A 21,085-nucleotide genomic window follows, 5' to 3' on the forward strand; every position below is an offset into this window, starting at 1 on the left:
TACCTCTGGTTACATTAATCACTTAATTTCTTTCAGTGTGTTTTCATGTAAGTGTGTTTATATCATAGACTATTTTCTGTAAGTACAACATTCTATTTATACGTCACTGTCATTACTAGGTTTTTGATAAAGTTCTAATTCGTTTTTCTTCTCTTTAAGACATTATGTTTTCACTATATAAGAGTACTGAGAGACTAAAGCATTAAAAACAAGTCAGAAATTCCATCAGAGATTCTTATTTAAGAATATGGCACTTTGTTCTTACTATTTTTTGACATTTTTGGGAAATATTTATTTTATGTTTAATTACATGTGTATGATGTTTCTGTGTGTGTGTGTGTGTGTGTGTACTGTGTGACTGTAGGGAGGCCAGAAGAAGGCATCAAATTATCTGGATCTGGAGTGAGGGGCAGTTGTGAGCCACCTAACAAATTGCTTTGAGTGGGTGCTGGTACCCTGCCAAGAACAGCAGGCACTACTGAGCCATCTCTCCAGTCCCAATGTGTTTGTTTGGTTGTGAATCCTGTGACAGCAGAAATCTTAATATTTTTTATATAATCTTTGTGCTGAATGCATAATATCAAACCAAGAAACATTTATTGATCAATAAAGAGAAGTTTGATATAGATTATAGATCAAAGATGCTTTCCACCCTGTATTTTCTTGTCTCTCCCATCCTTTGCTTCTGTTGTTGAACAACGACTTTTGATTTTTCTCTGCTTCCTGAAAGAAAATAAGTGAGACATTGAGAACTTAAAGGGTCCACAGCTGCTAGTGTTTGATTCTGTTCAGGAGCCGGAGCCTCCTCTTCGTTATACTAAAACTTAACTGTTTCTCCTCATGACTGCTTTGCTTGAGAAATTTTTACATAAACCCAGATATATAGGTATACAAATTAAACATTTACTGGTAATAGAACAGAAAGAAATTTATTTTAAAGCAATTTTTAGTTTACATGTAATTTTAGCATTAAGATGAAAGCAAGTTTACATACTAAGGAAATTGATATGCTTGTTTGTTTTATATGAAGAATTATATTTAGGCTGAATTTTTGATCTATAGAAGCTAGAGCATTTTCAGTAGTTTTCAGAGTTGGTTGATAGTCTCATTTTATAGTTACCAATTCTTAGAATACTGCTTTGCATACATAGTACACAGTAGAAAATAGCAAAAGTTTGCTTAGGGTCATTCAGAATTTGATGGCAATTCTGTTCTTGTTCCAGGCCCAAATTCCTTTGCTTTTGTTTGTTTGCTTGTTTTTTGTTATGACTTCTGTTTGCACAAATGGTAGATGAGCTGGTGTCTCCAGATGCTACCTCCCAGTCGAGTGCTGTTGATGAAGCAGGTGGGCAGGAGGGTGGTGTGGGCCCAGCCCATGGACTTGTCTCTGACTGCAGAAATGACACTTATGCTTGAGTATTTGTGGTGGATGCAAATTAGAAGCCATCCAGAATGGGTGTTAGACAGGTGGAAATCAAGCATAAACTCTTTCAGGAGGGCACCCCAGGACACCCCTTCCCCTCTTGTTATAGTGACTCCTAGGAAGGAATTTTAGGAGACCTGTGCTGTAGCCATCATCTAACTAGGAACACCTGTATCTTAGAGAAAGCACTGTTAGGAGACAACATGTAACAAGTGGCCAGCAGAGGGTGCTAAAACATTTCCTCATTGAATGAGTGATAAAGATAGGAAGCTAGTTAGCTTTAACCAACCCAAACTCCTAATAAAGAAATAGTCATTTTGACACTGTGTATACCTTTGTTATCGATTATAAAGCTATCAGTGATGCAACTTGAGACCTTTCGGGCCTACCTGCAGAGCTTGTTTTAGAGTCTTATATGGTTGTAAGCTCTTCCTGCTTCAGACTCCTAAGTGTTGGGATTACAAGATGACAGATGGCTGTTATTTGTTTGTTTGTTTGCAAGTTGTTTCTACTCAGTGTATTTTAGTAGAAGGTCAATTATGTGATAATCTTGAAGACTCACTGCATTTCCTTTTTTTCTGAAGCCATAATCTTTACCTTACATTTTCAGAAAGCTTGTGGTCAGTATATCATCCCAGAGTCTGCTCTCAGAAGGCTGGCTGTAATCCCAGTACTCAGGGAGCAGAGGCAGGCGGATCTCTGTGAATTCGAGGCCAGCCTGGTCTACGAAGTGAGTCTTGGACAGCCAAGGCTACACAGAGAAGCCCTGTCTTGGGGAAAAAAAAAGAGGCTGGCTTTCTTAAGTCCTTCAAATTAAAAAAATGGGGGGGGGGTTTGAAGAATTAATTAGTATAGACTGTATGTGGAGGGGAAGAGTTCTGGGAGGAGGTAATATGCTGCCTCTACTGGGCTGGCTGAGAAGTTAAAGATGAGAATTTTCCGTGTCACAGTAGCTTACGGTCTTAGTGGCATTGAATGCAGAGGAGGCTGGAGCAGGAAGAGCACAACCATACAGGACCCACTCTAAAACAAGCTCTGCAGGTAGGCCCGAATGGTCTCGAGGTGCATCACCGAGCTCTCTGTCTCATCTCTGCTAGATTTACTGTGGCAGAAACTACCGCTTTTGCATTGAAACTCTCTTCTGACAGTAACCCAACTAAAAATTCATGATCAGGACTGGGGAGATGGCTTAGTGGGTGAAGTGTCTGCCGTCCAAGCCTGAGGACGTAAGTTCAGATTCCTGGCACAGGCTTGGGAAGGTCAGAGATAGGTCTTTCCTGGAGGGTTGCTGGCAAACCAGTCTAGCCAAATGGCAGCTCTAGGTAAAGTGAGAAACCCTATCTCAGAAAAAAAAAAAGTGGAGAACAGCAAAGACACCCATTGTTTACACTGGCCTCTACACATGACCTCCTCCCATGCATGGGCACACGTGAACAGTGCATGTGTAAAACACATGTGTGCACATGCACAGGCTGCACACGTGAAATGAAAAAATAGCAACTCATAAAGACTGTGATCACACAGCTGTCCCACTCTACATTTCCCGGTTTAGGTTTTGCTCTTTTTAATTTAGTGGCCTGTCGCTCCTGAAAGGCCTGGGATTTCACTTACCAATTCTGACTGTATCTTGCTCCAATGGGTTCCCAGCATCATTGGTTGAAGGCATCTAGATTGATCAAGGTTAGATCATAGCCCTCTTTCCAGATACCCATGCTATAAAGTTTGTATCCTTGGTGACGTACGTTACCTTTCTTTTCTTCATTTCTTCCTTTCTTCCTTCCTCCCTCCCTCCCTTCCTTCCTTCCTTCCTTCCTTCCTTCCTTCCTTCCTTCCTTCCTTCCTTCCTTCCTTCCTTCCTTCTTTCCTTCCTTCCTTCCTTCCTTCCTTCCTTCCTTCCTTCCTTCCTTTCCTCCCCCCCCACTCTCTCTCAGTCCAACTTTAGATTTTGGGTTTCATGTTAAATTTATATCTAACTAGTATCTATTTTCAGTCATGCTGGACACTGATCGCCTCAAATAACCAAAGATGCTTTCATTACTTTACATATATCGCTTTTTCACTTTGACACACCATCCCTGCTCTTTGCTCTACTTCTTCCACAGTGCCTACCTACTGAGTGGGAGATACTAGTTCTTCCACAGTGCCTACCTACTGAGTGGGAGATACTAGTTCTTCCACAGTGCCTACCTACTGAGTGGGAGATACTACTTCTTCCACAGTGCCTACCTACTGAGTGAGAGACACTAGTTCTACACTCACAGCACCTGGCCTGTGCTTCACATCACAGCAGTGCTTGGTCCCGCCCTGCCTTCGTTGCCCTTAACTCCTGTGAGCACAGGAGAAGTGTGTGTTCCAGTCATCTCTGTCATGGCCAATGCTTGGCCTAGTGCTTCATGCTCATAAATCTTCCTCAGGTCTTGGTTGACATGGTCACTTTTATTCTTTCAAGGCTATCTAAGGAAAGCTGGACAGAACACTCTGGCTCACTTTTTAAATAAGAACATTGTAGAAGTTAATTTAAGACTGGAAACTTAGCTTCCTTAAATACTCAAAACTAGAACACATGCCCAGGCTGCAACGTGAGGTGGCTAGCTAGCCCTTTCAAGCGCTGGAATCAGGAAGTAGTGGAGGGTGTCCAGGAACTATAAAGTGTCTTGTCAGGAAGGAAGATACTCACTGATTATAAATTATAGTATTGTAGGACATGTACAGTTGGATTTGCTTCTAGATGTAATCCCAGTTAGGGAGCAGTATGTTTTATATTCACACAGTTGGGGTTTATGAAATATCCCTGTCACAGGACACAGCGCGGGAAGAGTTGGGAAGGCGATGTTTTCCCCTGATGGGACTCCACCTGAGATGTTACAGTTTCTTAGAAAGTCCACCTCGATTCTACATCTGATGCTGCTCATTTTTTCTTGAATGCATCTTCCATAGAATGGAACAACAGTCTGAAAAAATGACGGTTCAGACCTGTGTTTTTAGGCAGGAGAATTTCACTGAGGGAACTCTTGCTTTGACACCTGCAGGATGGCTTTTCAAAAGCTAGAAGAGTTTATTATTCCGGGCATTCTTTCTTCTCAATGCACATTATGATTTTTAGGAGTCAAAACCACATCATGGAGGTCAGTGACTCCCAGCGTTTTGGAGCTTGTATTACTTCTTTCTGACTGTCTAATGCACCCTTCATGCTCCCTTCCTTTCCATGGAGTTTACGACTCTATGGAATTTTAAAATATTGCCCGCACACTACCACTTGTTCTGAGAATTTTTGAAAGGCAGAGAGAAATACTTGTGTGTCACAATATCAAGGGTTGGTAACCACAGGCTGTCTATCTACCTCTCGGTAGCTTTCAACACAGATAGGGCCACTTGTCATCAAAGGGAGGGTGCCAGCATTCTGGAGTTTTCTCTTGCCATTTGTCAGCTTTGACTTCTTTGGGTGTGTCTGACACACTTTGTGGGTTGCTGAGCCATGTTTAACAAATGTTCTGTTAGGAAAATGTATGCCGCAGAGTTGTATTCTGGTTTGGTCTGTTATTTCTCCAAAAGTGTGTTGCAAAATGGCGAAGTATTACATTGTTCTCCCTGCCAGCCCGAGTTGAACTGGAGGTGGGACAGCTTCTAGGGAAGAGCTACCATTAATGTCTTATCTTCATAACATAGCACTTCTGAATTCCCAGTCCCTTCCTCCTTGTTCTTTCTTATTAGAATGGTCTGGCTCTAAATCCGCAATCTTCGTGACAACACAATCCAAGAGTGTGGGACTGCTTGGATATTGTAGAAATCTGCTTTTTGCCCATGTAACATTAACAGGCACCGGCTTTCATTCCCATTGCGTTGGGGTTCAGATGAAGTGTTCTCACACCATGCTGGGGCTCTGAAGGTCACTCTGGGCACTGTGTCTGTTTGAACATGGGAGGCTTGTGATTGTCGCACTGCGAGTGTCTCATTCCCACTTCTCTTGCTAAGACCAGTCACATGGCCAGAGCCATTTGTGAAGGAAGCAAAGAGTTTTTTCTACCTGTATGCTTCCCTAGTAAAATAGAACTGATTGGTAGCTTAGACAGCAGAAACTACCTCCTCATCTCCTTGGGAGTTTGGAAGTTTATGACCAAGATATTGGCAGGGTTGGTCTCTCCTGAGACTTTAATCCTTGGTTGAAAATCACACCTTTCTCAGGCCTCTGCTCTCTTTCCTCTCTCTGTGTGTGCATTTCTCTTGTCTCTCTTGATATTTAACTTCTTAATCATTAAGGATACCAAGGAAGTTAGGCTCAGGCCCTAGGCTAACTTAACATTTTAACAGCCTTATCTCTTAATTCAGTCAGGTTCATAGCTACTACTGGGGCTTAGGCATTAAGATACAAATTCTAAAAGGGATACTAATGAACCCCTCCCCCCCCTCTCCCAACAAATGTGGCAGAGTGCTTTAGATCATGGTGGACAGGAAGGAGGAAGAGAAGTGAGGGAAGTGAGAAAGAGAAAATGCTGTATCTGCAGACCTGTCTGCAGTGACCTATTTTCTCCAAGAAGTCCACTTCATCTCCTATTTTCTCCCATTCATATTATGAATCTACCAAGGGATTAATCTATTTGTTAGGTCAGTGCCCTCTGGATCCAGTCATGTCCCAAAATCCCATTAGCAATCAAACTCCAAATATGTAAGGCTATGGGGAATAGTTCATATTCACACCATAACAATGTAAAATTCTTGTTATAATGGGTCTTTCTTCCACCTTCTCCTCCTCCTCTTCTGACATGGTCTCTTATAAAGCAGGCTGGCCTTGCTTGACCTTGCTCTGTAGTTGATGATTAGGTTGAATTCCTGATCTTCCTGCCTTCATCTCTCAAGCGCTAGGATTACAGGCATATGCCACCATGCCCAGTTTACAATGAAATTTCTTAATATGTGAAACACTGATTGATGTTTGTACATTTTCTTTACTGTTTTTCAGTTTATGTTTAGGTAACACATAGAATTACATTACATGTAATTCTGCCCTTCGTAGTGCTTATTTGTGACAAATCTGTTTTGGTCTTGGGTAAACAGATTCTATAATTTATATTATGCATCTGTGAGTATGGAGTTAAATTTATTATGCTATGTCAATGCAGAAAGCTTTTCTTAAGTCTCTAATTTGATGCTTTACAGGCCAGGAAGTTAGGAATTTCCCCATGATTATATGCCATTGAGTAATTCCAGTAAATAATTCTCTGTGCTCTTTGGAATCATTATAAAAACTTGTGGTTAATTCATTTCATCTTGGTGTCTTTTTGTTCTTAATAGTTTTTGTGCCTTCTTTTTAATTCCTCTCCTCTCCTCTCCTCTCCTCTCCTCTCCTCTCCTCTCCTCTCCTCTCCTCTCCTCTCCTCTCCTCTCCCTCTCTCACTCTCCCCCTCTCCCTCTCTCCCTCTCTCCCTCTCTCCCTCTCCCTCTCCCCCTCTTCCTCTCCCTCCCCTTCCCTCCTCTCCTCAACAACAGCCTGTATGAGTTACACCCTATGTGCTTCCATCAAAGACAGGTTGTTGACAGACTGCACAGCCACATGTCTGGTGTGATACAGAGATTCAAGGTGGCCTGGCACTAACTGGAAACACTCCCATTCATTCTGCATGGCAGTTAATTGAACAGAAAGTAGTATAATTAAAAATTTCAGATGATTTATTTATTCATTTGGTCACTAAGGATTGAGGATTGAACTGAGGGCTTCTTGCGTGCAAGGCCGGTGCTGCAGCCTTTACCAGGTGAGAGCTTTTCGCACCTGCTGCTTTTCTCATAGAGGACCCCCCAGTCTCAGTTATCTCTGAATCCATGACAAATTAAAAAAATATTTATTCTTCTCTTATGCATTACATCCCCTGTTCCTCTCCCATCTCTCTCAGATCTACTCCTCCTCCGTTTTCCTTCCAAAGAGAGCGGGCCTCCCAGGGCCTCCAAGCACAGCCTCCCTGACGACAACTGCGCTAGGCACTGATCTAGGAGTATAGCAGATTATCAGCAGGGATCATTTCCTTGACTTTAAAAATACTTATTTTTTTTAATCAATGAAAAAAAAAGTAGTCTTAATTTAAAATTTAAAGTAGTTTAGAATAGAAAAGCTCTGAATGACTATTTCCTTCCAGATTTGGCCTATATGTGGTGGTTAGCACTGAGTGGTTATTGACTGTGTCCGTGAATGAACGGACTTCTGAATGATGACTGTGAGGGCTGATGTCTTGGCAGAGGAATGGAAATAACTCCCAAACGGGGAGAAACTGATTAATTTTACTAGAAGAACTCAATGTTCGTGAACCAGAAAGGGCCAAGAGACATTTCATGAAGATTGTGTCAAATCTTTCACTCAGCTCATAATCTTGCCAGGAAATGATTTTCTCCTTTGTTAATTTTTAAAAAATATTTATTTATTTATTTTTTAGATGGGTGGTGTTTGGAAATGTAACAATACTGGCCTGTTTGTAAATCTTAACTTTTTTAGATAAATGATTAAATGAATAAAACTGTGCTTCAGAATGGGAAAACCCAAGCATACCTTGGAAAGCAAGGAACCCTGAAAACCTTCTTCCAGATTTCCTACCCGTGCTTTTGTTAGCCATTCTGCTTTCATCTTTCTATTTGAGAGATTTTGCTATGGACAGTGGACTTTGCTGTTCCACAGTATGAGGAGTCTGTACACATTTTCCTGTCCATCTTTGTCTCTGTCCTCTTATGTCAGGTTGTCCTAAGCACAGCTCTGTTTGCTGTAATAGGAAGGATAGCTCAAGTCAAATGGAACCATTTCGGTTGGTAAGTAAGTGAGTCAGTCCATTGGTTTTTTTCTAAGTAATAAACATCAAACCGTGTTCTTGCTTTTAAGCGTTCTTAATTTTAAGCAAGAGTTGCTTGTGATTTTTCAGGAATACTTTACTTTTATTTTTTTAAACAAAAATAGCATATGGGGCTGGAGAAGATGACACAAGCAAGCATGAAGATCAGAGTTCAGATTCTCTGGCACTCATTTGAGAAAGACTTGTGCATCCATCACCTCAGTGCTGGTGGAGAAGAGACAGGGGGATTCCCAGAGCTTGCTGGCCAGTCAGCCTAGCCAGTCAGTAAGCTCCAGTTTCAGTGAGTGACCCAATCACTTACATATATACATATATATATACATATATATACATATACATATATACATCAACACATACGCTTGCACACACATATATGTATAGATGATAAAAAAATAACGTGGAGACTGATGGGGGAAGGCATCAGGGAAGAAATAAAGAAAGAAATTAGAGATTTCCTAAAATTCAATGAAAGTGAAGGCACAACATACCCAAACTTATGGGACCCAATGAAAGCAGTGCTAAGAGGAAAGTTCATAACACTAAGAGCCTTCAGAAAGAAGTTCGAGACATCTCATACAAACAACTTAACAGCACACCTAAAAGCCCTAGAAAAAAAAAAGAAGCAGACACACCCAAGGGGAGTAGACAATTGGAAATAAACTCAGAGCTGAACTCAATAAATTAGAAACAAAGAAAACAATTCAAAGAATCAATAAAACCAAGAGCTGGCTCTTTGAGAGAATCAGCAAGATAGACAAACCCTTAGCCGAACTAACTAAAAGGCAGAGAGAAACTATCCAAATCAGCAAAATCAGAAATGAAAAGAGGGCCATAACAACAGACACTGAGGGAATCCAATTATTAAATCTTACTACAAAAGCCTATATGCCACAATATTTGAAAATCTAAACAAAATGGACAGTTTTCTTGATAGATTTCATTTATCAAAATTAAGTCAAGATCAGGTAAATAGATTAAATGGTCCTATATCCCCCAAGGAAACAGAAGCAGTCATCAAAACTCTCCCTTCCAAAAAAAAGCCCAAGGCCAGATGTTTTCAGCACAGAATCTACCAGACCTTCAAAGAAGAGCTAATGCCAATATTCTTAAAACTATTCCACAACATAGAAACAGAAGGAACATTACCAAACTCATTTTTTGAGGCCACAGTCACCTTGATACCTAAACCACACAAAGACCCAACAAAGAGGAGAACTTCAGACCTATCTCTCTTATGAACATTAATGCAAAAATACTCAATAAATTACTCTCAAACTGAATCCAAGAAGACATTAAAGATATCATGCACCATGACCAAGTAGGCTTCATCCCAGGCATGCAGGGGTGGTTCAATATATGGAAATCCACCAATGTATTCCACTACATAAACAAACAGAAGGAAAAAAATCCGCATGATCATTTCCTTAGATGCTGAAAAAAGCATTTGACAAAATCCAACACACATTCATGTCTAAAGTTTTGGAGAATTCAGGGATACAAGACACATACCTAAACGTAGTAAAGGCAATATACAGCAAGCCTACAGCCAACATCAAACTCAATTGAAAGAAACTTAAATCAATCCCTCTGAAATTGGGCACAAGGCTAGGCTGCCTACTTTCTCTGTATCTCTTCAACATAGTATTTGAAGTCCTCGCTACAGCAATAAGACAACTAAAGGAGATCAAGAGGATACAAATGGGAAAGGAAGAAGTCAAAGTATCACTTTTCACAGATGATATGATTGTATACATGAATGACCCCCAAAATTCTACCAGAGAACTCGTCCAGCTGACAAACACCTTCAGCCAAGTGGCTGGATACAAAATTAACTCAACACACACACACACACACACACACACACACACACACACACGCACACACACCAAACAAAACAAAGCAAAAACCTAGTAGCCCTCCTATATATGAAAGACAAAAGGGCTGAGAAAGAAATTAGGGAAACAACACCGTTCACAATAGCCACAAATAGAGTACCTTGGTGTGACTCTAACCAAGCAAGTGAACGATCTGTTTGAAAAAACTTAAGTCTCTGAAGAAAGAAATTGAAGAAGATCTCAGAAGATGGAAAGATCTCCCAAGCTCATGGATCAGTAGGGTTAACATAATGAAAATGGCCATCCTGCCTCCTCACTGGGGGGATGCAGCCTTACCAGGCCCCAGAGGAAGACAATGTAGCCAGTCCTGATGAGACCTGATAGGTTGGGGTCAGATAGAAGGAGATGAACCTCCCTTATCGGTGGATTGGGGGAGGGGCATGGGAGAAGAGGGGGAGGGTCGGACTAGGAGGGGATGAGGGAGGGTGCTACAGCTGGGATATAAAGTGAATAAATTGTAATAATTAAGAAATAAAAAGAAATAAAGATCTTAATATAAATATATATTTTTAAACTTTCTGTGAATTAAAAATATTTTTCTCATTTTTTCCTTGAAGATTTATTTGAAACAGGATTTCACTGTGTATGCCTTGCTGATCTGGAACTCTCTATGTAGACCAGTCTGGCCTTAAAAAAAAAATGTGTGTGTGTGTGTGTGTGTGTGTGTGTGTGTTTGTCTGCCTGCCTGTCTGTCTGTGTACAGGCATCCAGATGCTCATAGAGGCCAGAAGAGGGAGTTGGATTCTTTGGAGTTGGAATTATTTAAGCCGGCTAGTGTTGCATTTGTAATTTTCCTTACTGTTCTAAATTCAAGAAATTCTTTTTAAGCCCATAGACTATTGTCTACCTGGGTCTTAGTTAAAAATACAATGTTCAGTTTAAATAGAAAACTTACCCCCAAAATCTAACTAAACCATTTATTGCTTCTTCTTCCCTTTATTTTTTGATACTGTGTTTATCATGCAGTTAAATTTTTATCATATTAGACTGTTATACTAAGATACTATGTTGAAATCGCCTTCCCTGTCTTTTTCCCTTTTGACCTATTCTTTTGAGGATCTGCTCATTTGGACTGCTCTTCCCTATCCTGCTTCTCTTTTGGCTATATTTTTTACTTCTTCTGTTTTCAATTTTCATTTTTGCAGTTTCCAGAATTAAAAAAAAAATAATCCACATGTGAGAGCTTGCAGGCAGCTGCACTGTTCTTTTCTTCATTGTATTCCCTGTAGCCCTTATTGAGATTTCTTAATAAAAGTAGGACATTTGGGAGATAGGCAAAAGGAAAGAGAAGAAAATAAATTATCCTTACCATTTAAATATGCTCTGATATTGGCAAATACTGTATAATGGAATTTATTGCAAGTTATATAGTATATGAATATCTTGCATATTCATATATAAAATAGGTATGTGTGTTTTAAGCATACATATTCTGTTATGTGCTTTAAAATTACATTTTAATTCTTTTAAGTGTGTGGGGGCAGGGAGTATTTGACTGCTAAGGTGTATAAGTGGAGGTCAGAGGACAATTTATGGGAGTCAGTTGTCCCCTTCTATCATGTGAGTTCCAGGGATCAAACTCAGGTCATCAAATTTGGTGGCAAGTGCTCTTACCCACTGAGCTGTCCTACCAACTCTGCTGTGTGCTTTTGACTTACAAGTATTTCTTGTCTTTTGTGTGCTGGAGGTTGAATCCATGGTCTCAGGCACACTAAACAATTAGTTGACCTCTGTATCTATATTTCTAGCCCAAATGTTTGAAAAACTCCACTGTGGTTTATTTATAGCACACGTTATATTCTGGCGGGGCCGGGGGTTGGGGGAGAATGTGATTTGAGAGAGGGTCCTAAACAGCCCAGGCTGATTTTGAACTCACTATGTAGCTAGAGCTGGCCTTGAGCTTCTGACTGTGCTATCCCTTCTGTGTTTATAGGCATGAGTCCTCGTATCTGAATAGGGTTTCAAACAGTTCTGATGGTACCCTATGATCTTTATTCTAAGTAAGAACTTGCTGTGAAATAATATGCTATTGTCTCAAAAGTGAATGATTTTCAGAATAATAAAAACCAACCCCCTAAGTTATATCAGGGCACCAATGTACATGGGTGTTTTTTAAAGGTTGTGTCAGCGGTTGCCAAATGGAAAGGTTGGATAAATAAATTGGAGAAGATGGATTGTACCCTTCACGTTTTCTAAGGAGCCTGAAAGCTTAGGCCACGTGAAGCCTTGCACAGTGTAGCTTTCAGGTTCTTGGGAGATAAAAAAGAATCTAGCATTACCATGGCAGAACAAATTAATTGGATGCGGAATAAAAACTTTGACAACAGTAGCCACAATTTCTGTTTATTCAGAAGCCAGAGAGGGTCATCCTGCACCTTAAACAGTTATTTTAGGTCGATGGGCCCAAGTCTGGAGGGTGTAAATGAGATGGCCGGCTGCAGCAGCAGCTCTGGAGGGAGGGGGAGGGGATGACAGTACACATGTGGAAAGTACAGGCGAGCCCTTGAGACATGCGCTGTGTGGCTGCAGCCAGCGTGAGTCACAGTCGCCAGCCTCCAGGGAGCGGGGAAGCGTGGGGTTTCTTATGGGAAAGGCACTGGATCCCTTCATCATTTGCTGTCTCAGACTCTCAAGGTTCAGGAAAGTGTTCAAGGTGCCTTTGTTTACTATCTGGGAGAGAAGGAGAAAGAGATATTGCCAAGGAGTTTGGAAAATCACTGTAGCCTATGAGAACTTTGGGGGAAAAATGCCTCTTGAGTCTTGTTTATGGAGACTTAGAAGGGACCATACCATTGAAGGAATCCTCTGGTAGCTAGCCCAGTGTTGCTGAAGTGGATGGCCCAGAGGGGAAGCAGCGAGTGGGAGTGTTAGAACTGTCCACCCAGGAGGAAAAGCCTTCAGGAATAAGGATCTGGACTTTATCTTATTTGAAGTTTGCACCAAAAAGATTGAGGTAATCCCCAAACGCCCACATAGATCTTTATAATTGTTTTCATATGTACTACAAATAGATAATATTTTTCCTTTTGGGATGTATTTCAGTCAAGCATTTAGATAATGAGATGATTTTAATACAAATGTAATATTTAATTTATATCTGTGTGTAAAACACTATTCTTACTAAAAACCTGTAAATATAAAATTGAAAATTAAAGAGGGTTAGAAACGAGGTGGTTGATGCTCATCTTTGTTCTATCAATGCTGCAAGCACATTCCCCTTCTCTTTGGGCTCCGGTATTTGCTGGGGATTTATATAGCAGTGGGTCTCCACTTTCCTAATGCTGCCACCCTTCCCCAACCATAAAACCACCCTTGTTGCTACTTCCTAACTAAGTTTGCTCCTGTTATGAATCGGAATGTGAATATCTGATAGGCAACGGCCCCTGTGAAAGGGCTGTTTGACCCCCAAGGTGGTCATGACTCACAGGTGAGAACCAGTACTAAATAAGACCTAATGAGCCTCTCAAAACACGTTGTGAACTTAAACTGTGAAATATGGCATGAGCAGAATGGGCATGAGCAGAAGAGGGAAGGTTGCTGTTTATTGACTTCTGTACTCCCAGCTCCCGGTATAGACAGGACTGACTTCCCAGGCCAAGGATCAATAGTTGGGAATAACTGTAGAGGAGTCCTTGCAAACCTTTTGTTGCTGGGCAGGGCTACAGTGTTTGTTTCATGGTCTTTGTTTCATGGCTACAGTGTTTTCTTTCTGGTCTCTTGTCATCGCTATCCTGTGTTAAGGTGGGTACTGAGTTGGAAAAATCTGTTGACATTTGCGAAGAGGAATGGAAATATTCTGTTTTGTAATTCATAAATTAGTACTGAATGTAGTCTTGACATGTGTGCCCTTTGTGAAATGTTCAGTTTGGGTGAACATTTTCTAATGGCTTATTTTACATATTCTTTTTGAACAAGTAAAATCTCCCAGTCTCTTACATGTAAGGCAGCTGGGAAGGGCATGGCCGAGACAGCTCAGGCGAAGCCTATGGTGAGGCCTGGGTGCGGTGAATGATGCCCTCTTTGCGGCCCGCACATACATCTCTTCCCAAAGAGGATGGCTGGTCTCACTTGTTCTCCAGTCTTAGGAATGTCTTGTAAAGAACTGAATTTTCACATAATCAAGCCTTGAAAACCCAACGACCATTGTGGCGATACCCAGAGACTGCAGTTGTGAGGAGAGAAGAGAGACATGCCAATTTGTACTGTTGTCTTTGATTTCAACAGGTAAGAAAGCTCCTGTTTTGTTTAGTAAGGAGATGATCGAATCAATGAAGGAAGGCTCCGTTGTTGTGGATTTAGCTGCTGAGGCTGGCGGGAACTTTGAAACCACGAGGCCAGGAGAACTGTATGTTCATAAGGTATAGCAGGAAAGCGTCTTCTGCCTTGATATTCTGATAGCCAGTGATTTGTGAGGTTTAAAAAAATATTTTTACGACTTCTTTGAGAATTTAACACACATGTACAATGTATTTAGGTCATATTGACTCTACACTCTTTCCCCAGTGCTTTCTGGGTCCTATCCCCGTCCCCCAATTGAGGCTCTTTTTTTTTTTTCTCCCCCTTCTTTTAAAATTTCTTTTATAGTGCTGGGAATCACACCGAGGGCCTCACACATGCTAGGCAAGTATTCCTGTACAGAGTTGTACCCCAAGTCCTCTGTAAAGGGTTTGTTTCTTTAAGTATTTGGAGAAATTAAAGTCTAAAAGTTTTAAAAATTAAAAAAAAAAACGAAATCTTGGAAAGAGATGTAAAAAATGGCCATAATTAAAGCTGATTTTTATGTTTGTAAGTATATATGTTTTTATATCTACCAAGATAGGTACTTTCTAAACTGAGCCACAACTGTGCCTGAGACTCGTTGAAGAGGGAGCATAACTGTAGGGAATTAACCTTTGTGACAATGTGCTCTTTCGTTTAGGGGATTACTCATATCGGCTACACAGACCTCCCCAGCCGGATGGCCACCCAGGCCAGCACCCTGTACTCCAACAACATTACCAAGCTCCTGAAGGCCATCAGCCCTGACAAGGACAATTTTTATTTTGAAGTGAAGGATGATTTTGACTTTGGTACAATGAGTCATGTCATTCGAGGAACTGTGGTGATGAAGGTAGGAGGTCCCTTTCTTCCTGCATTCTTTATTTTTTAAAATTTATTTTTATTTTTATGTACGTTGTGTTTTGCCTGCACATGTGTCTGTGGGAGGGTGTCTGACCCTGGACGTACAGACAGTCGTGAGCTGCCTTGTGGGGGCTGTGAACTGAACCTGGGTCCTCTGCAAGGACAGTTAGCCCCCAACCACTGAGCGTCTCTCCAGCCCTCTTCCTGTATTTTTCTTGTTAGCTTGGGTTTAGGATTTCTGTTCATGGAAGAATTTCATTTTGGGATAGAGATATATTTTGATAAAGCATTGGCATGCCAATGGAAGTTGTTTAAAAGTAGAGAATGATTTGAGGAAGCATTTCAAAGACTCAAGTATGTAGCGGTCACTGAAAAATATACAGCATTTTTGGAAACCAGAAACAGAAGTTTAATAAAGCAAAAATGAATTGTTTTCAGGTTTGAGCAGCATCCTTTTAATGCACCAGACACATAAAAATTATATATGTATAACATAAACACTATACACATAAAACATACCTATTTTATAAATTATATGAATTTATATACACAAACAAAACAGTTTTTTTTTTCAGTATGAGCTCTCTCCTGTGAATCGTTTTGAAATGCCAATTTGACTTCCAAAATATTATTTCTCTAATATTGCTTAGGACGGCAATGTGATTTTCCCAGCTCCCACACCAAAAAATATTCCTGCAGAAGCCCCAGTAAAACAGAAGACAGTGGCTGAACTGGAAGCAGAGAAAGCAGGCACGGTCTCAATGTACACGAAGACGCTGACCACAGCGTCTGTGTACGCGGCAGGTGAGCGTTGCATCTATAAGGCTTAACACTTACTGGGTTTTGTATGCAGCGTGTTGGTTATCATGGCTGGTGAATGGAATGCTGTTGTTACTCTTTGGATGCTATTGTCCTGGGCCGAGTATGTCTGACTTTACCACATGTTCCCTGGCCCTCCTCTGTGGACGGGGAGACCACAGTGATTACCCAGAGTAACCCAGGCACTGTGCTAAGTACTGAACTGAAGGCATGTAAAATAACATACTGATATGTTTTACATAAAACGTCTTCAGTATGGTCATCAATACTACCTACAAAAAAGCTATTGAGTAACAGTGAGGGTCAGAGTGTGTGGTGGTAAATGTATGTAAACATCTGTATTACGGGTTAGACTGAGGAGCCAAACACTTGTTTGAAATAAAAACAGTATGAGGTAAGGGAGAGCCTGCATGTTAGACTAGCATTCTAAGTTACCTTCCAAGAGACTTTAAGATTTTAATTTGGATTTCTTTCTCTGTAAGTGGTCACAAGCTTTTTTTTTTTTTTTTTTTTTTAAGATTTATCTTTGTGAAACTAAAGAATTACCGTAAAACAGTGAGACATATTCAAGGGGCTGAAATGTGGGTATTTGATTGGAAATTACTTTCTTCCTCATAGGAGGAATTTAACACGCTTAGATCTGCTTAGTGTCAAAGCAAAAACAAAACAAAAGCAAACTATAATGAATTAAGGGAGCAGCATCAGGCACACATGATTCTTGTAGGCTCCGCATTCCCTGGGCTCCCATGTGAGCCCAGATGTTTTAAAGCTAAATGTGTAGCTCTCCTTGAATAAAGAGCAAGGCTCAGCAAGATGTGTGAAGAACGTCTGCTGCACATTGTGTGTAAACGGGGCAGTGTCCCTACATGCACTCACTTGTTTAAAAAAAGGGGTAAGATGATTGCACTGTTCATGGGCTGTTTAGACTGCAGGACTGTGGATTTCCACTTCTCTTTGAGATGCAGAAGAAAATGGTGCAGGGACTCTGTGATGATCTCTTTTTAGGTTTCCGTCATGCTTATCGAGGTGAGGCATTTCTAGATAACTAAGTTGATAAGAAAACTTTCCTATCTGTTATACACTCTGTGTCTTTGCCCAACATGAGGCACTATAGATTTTGCTGAGTTAGTACTTTCTGACTAATAATTTCAGAATAGAGACTAGCATTTAATGAGCACCAGGAATTTTGCTACAGCTACGTGCTTCATCTACTTTAGCTCACTTATAAAAGCTCAGGAACGTGGTAGTACTGGCATATCTCTTTTTGTTTGTTTGTTTTTAGATAAAGACACAGAGGGTTAATAATATTATGGATGAGGACATTGAAGCACAGTGAGGTACATGGCTTGTCTACCAGCAGGGTATTAGCAAGCAGCAGAATGAGGATTTACGTTATGCAATCTGACCTAAGAAAATATGACAGATCATAACCCTATATAACAGAGTGTTTTCTCATTAACTGGAAAGCCAAAATATTTATCTGACTCCATCCCCAGAGGTTTAACAAACCATGTGTTAGAACTTTTGAAATACTGAATATGAGTAGGAAAATCTACATTAAGAATATCAACTTGCCGGGAGGTGCTGGAGGCAGACGCAGGTAGATCTCTGAGTTCGAGGCCAGCCTGGTCAACAAAGTGAGTTCTAGGATAGCGGGGCTATACAGAGAAACCCTGCCTTGAAAAACCAAACCAAAAAAAAAAAAAAAAAAAAAAAGCCAACTCAAAGTAAAATTAATGTCAATTTGTAGCTGTTCCTTTATCTATGCCAGTGATAAAGCATTAGTTCCTGCTGAGAAACCAAGGCCTCTTGTTCAGGAAAGGGCACTTTCAGCTCCTGCATAGCCCAGTGTCTCTCTCTTTACTGACCACTAGGTAACCCTTTCTTCTGTTGCAGAACAGCCATCCACATGTTTGTTATTAAGGAAGGCGATAATTGAAGATGTATGTTCAGAGTGGACTGTTTGTATTCTGCACATTCTTAATTTAATTTGTAGGGTTTTTTTTTTTTTTTTTCTTTTCTTTTCTTTGTAAAACTCTGTTTGCTGAGTTGGTGTTGAGGCTGGAGCTGACTTCCTTGGCCAGCAGTCCAGACCAGATTCAGGAGCAATTGCAAAATTTCTGTCCTGGGTGGGTGGAAGCCATATGTTTCAGGGAGGTGCTGGAGTGAATGAAATCCTGCCTGGTCTTTGAAAACCTCTCTTGCTCAGCTACAACTGAGAGTGACATAAAACTGGCCTCATAAGAGTTCTGTCTTGTAAAGGTTATGTCCTGCCTGAGTAGAAAGTGCTTTGTAGATCTTCTGTAGGCCTGTAATTCTGGAATAAAAATGCTTGTATAAACACATGTGACACTGTCAGTAAATGGTAAAACAAAAAGAAGTCAAAGTTAGGCACAGGGAAATGTGCAAATTTTTATGAAGGTGACTCATAAATACTATGAGATCTTTGCATTTCACTTTGGGAGAGTGGTCTGAAAGGCAGATTTTTGTCTGTAGTCTCCTTTGCCTCTTAATGATCAAATGTCTTAAAAATCTGTTCATTATTAGTAGAGGAAGAGAATTTAAGACATTGACTATTGTTTTGTGTGTATGTGTATGAGCATGTACTTTTAATTTTACTGAGATCATTGCAGCCCATCTCACATTCTCTCTCTTTCTCTAGGTCTCACCGGGATGCTGGGCTTGGGCATTGTGTCCCCCAATCTAGCCTTCTCTCAAATGGTGACCACTTTTGGCCTGGCTGGCATTATTGGTTACCACACAGTCTGGGGAGTGACCCCTGCTCTCCACTCACCACTGATGTCTGTGACTAATGCGATCTCAGGTTTGTTCTTTGCTTCTTTTCTCCTCTTAGGCTGTCATAGGCTCTTCAGCTTTAGGAGCATTTCAGTGAATTTTGTAAAGCCTCTTTTCAATTCATGACTCCTGGTGTCTGTGGCAGTTATTGTAATGGCTTGGGGATTCCCAAGGGTGAGTAGGCTTGTCAGGTAGGATGTCATAGAATGTGTCAGCCCTTCCTGTGTCCCATTTCCAACAGTGTGGATCCATTAATATTTCTTCCAATTATTATGTACTTTAAGAAAAGGATCCTGCCAGAGAGTGTTTCACAGAATTAGTTGCAACACCCTCTAGAGTTTCTTCTTAGAATCAACTAAACATTCAGTCTAGCAAGGCTATAGTAGGCTGTATATGACTTTGACTGTATATGACCGTGATGGTTAGCAGCAAGGAACCAGCTTGCCAGGGAATGGTACCACGCGTCTTTCTCTGGGGAGAATTTCCATAGCAATACACATGACTGCAAGAAGCTATTCTCTTCGATCTCCAGCAGTGGCTTAAATGTGAGGGGATGTGAGACCCGTCTGATTAGCCGACATGATCGAGGGTATGATTATCTTTTGGAATGTCCTAGGCACATCTCCTAGGATTACTTCAGGGAGTGCATGCAGTTTTAAAACATGCTGTATATAGGAAAGCTCAAATTGGTTGCAACCTGATCAATATCAATAGATCATAATTAGTTCCTTCTAGTTTGGTTGCAAGGTAGCTATCCACAGCCACATTTTCCTGTAAGCAGTGTCCTAGTCACATTGCTGACTGGTCACTTGATGAGAACACAGATCCTTATGCCAAAGGAAGCAAAGCGTGTTGACCTTTTGGCCAGGATAGTACTTTAAGTAAGAAAGATGTGCAGGCATGTTGTCAACGGTTTTGATCAGGAAGACTGTTCTTTCCATTTTAATGAAGGTGGAAGAAGGCTGTATTGTCTTTTGATATTGGATCCTGATATGACAAGAGTTTTGGTTCTTACATCAGGTTTGGAGAGATTACTGTACTTACTCACCATGGTGATGCTTTTTTTCTAGGTTTGACTGCAGTCGGTGGGTTGGCGTTGATGGGAGGGCATTTTTATCCTTCTACAACCTCCCAGAGTCTTGCTGCTCTTGCCACATTCATATCGTCAGTGAACATTGCAGGTAGGAGGAAGAGGACAGAGTTCAGATGCTGTTTCTCATGAAAACACAGGAAGCAAATACCAAATCGTATAAAGTAGACTTTCTAGTTGAAACATTTAACTGTCCCCTTAAAAATGACTTCTCTTAGGCCACGAGTGTTCCTTTTTGAAGGAGAGTCAAATATTTTGCCTATCAGTAATGGTTTGAAACTGTATTGATGCCACTTGATACCAATCCTTCTATACCCTCAGCCACGTAATGATGTCTCGCTAGACGATAACTGGGAAGTCATGGAATGCATAGCTCGGACTTCCGTTGACTTTTGCCATCACCGTGACATCTGTAAATGAGTATAGCTACAGACAAAATTTTAGTCTTTGCCTTATCACAACTGTTGTCTGTTCCTGGAAACTAAAAGGCTAGCACATCACATGTGTATGACACTCATTTCATGCTATTTTATAGTTAAAAATTCCTTAATGTGTCCAAGAGACCTGGTGTCTGTTGATACAGTATCTTTCCTTTTATGGTTTGTTACAGACTTTGACAGGGTAACCTATCAGAGAAAAATACTGACTTTTGATCCTTTGCATTTCATGCTTTTAAATGGCTCTTTACTTTTAGTCATGCAGAAACAGTTGGCCCTGCATTCTGATAGCAAGTTTTCTTCCTCATCCACCCCAAGGGAACTGGCTTTAATCATAGAATGACTTTTGCCTTTGAGGTTCAATAACTTGAAATAATAGTTGTCACTTTGGGATACTTGGTGATAAAAGTATACTTAAAACAAAGATATTGCAGCATATAGAGAAAAGTTACACTGTCTGACATGACACCTCTTACTGTTTTATGTTTCTCTTGCTTCCGTGAGGTGGCTTTCTGGTGACTCAGAGAATGCTGGACATGTTCAAGCGACCCACAGATCCTCCAGAATACAACTACCTGTATCTGCTTCCTGGTTGTACTTTTGTGGGTGGATATTTAGCTACTCTCTACAGTGGTTATAACATCGAAGAAGTAAGAGACCTTTGAAAGTTTTCATTT

The 21,085-nt window shown here is 40.6% G+C and overlaps 1 protein-coding gene across 5 annotated transcripts in view; it reads left to right on the top strand.

Moving 5' to 3' along the window:
• Nucleotides 1-21,085, top strand: part of Nnt (nicotinamide nucleotide transhydrogenase) — an 89,515-nt gene that overhangs the window by 28,927 nt on the left and 39,503 nt on the right. For all 5 annotated transcript variants that reach the window (XM_055595766.1, XM_055595764.1, XM_055595765.1 and 2 more), the window contains exons 8-13: nucleotides 14,370-14,503; nucleotides 15,064-15,255; nucleotides 15,917-16,070; nucleotides 18,748-18,909; nucleotides 19,952-20,062; nucleotides 20,913-21,058. In XM_055595766.1, the coding sequence (XP_055451741.1) occupies nucleotides 14,370-14,503; nucleotides 15,064-15,255; nucleotides 15,917-16,070; nucleotides 18,748-18,909; nucleotides 19,952-20,062; nucleotides 20,913-21,058 (899 nt within the window). The remainder of the gene's footprint in view (nucleotides 1-14,369; nucleotides 14,504-15,063; nucleotides 15,256-15,916; nucleotides 16,071-18,747; nucleotides 18,910-19,951; nucleotides 20,063-20,912; nucleotides 21,059-21,085) is intronic.

This window comes from Psammomys obesus, unplaced genomic scaffold (assembly GCF_907164565.1).
Source record: "Psammomys obesus unplaced genomic scaffold, mPsaObe1.curated_primary_1811, whole genome shotgun sequence".
Taxonomy (NCBI): Eukaryota; Metazoa; Chordata; class Mammalia; order Rodentia; family Muridae; genus Psammomys; species Psammomys obesus.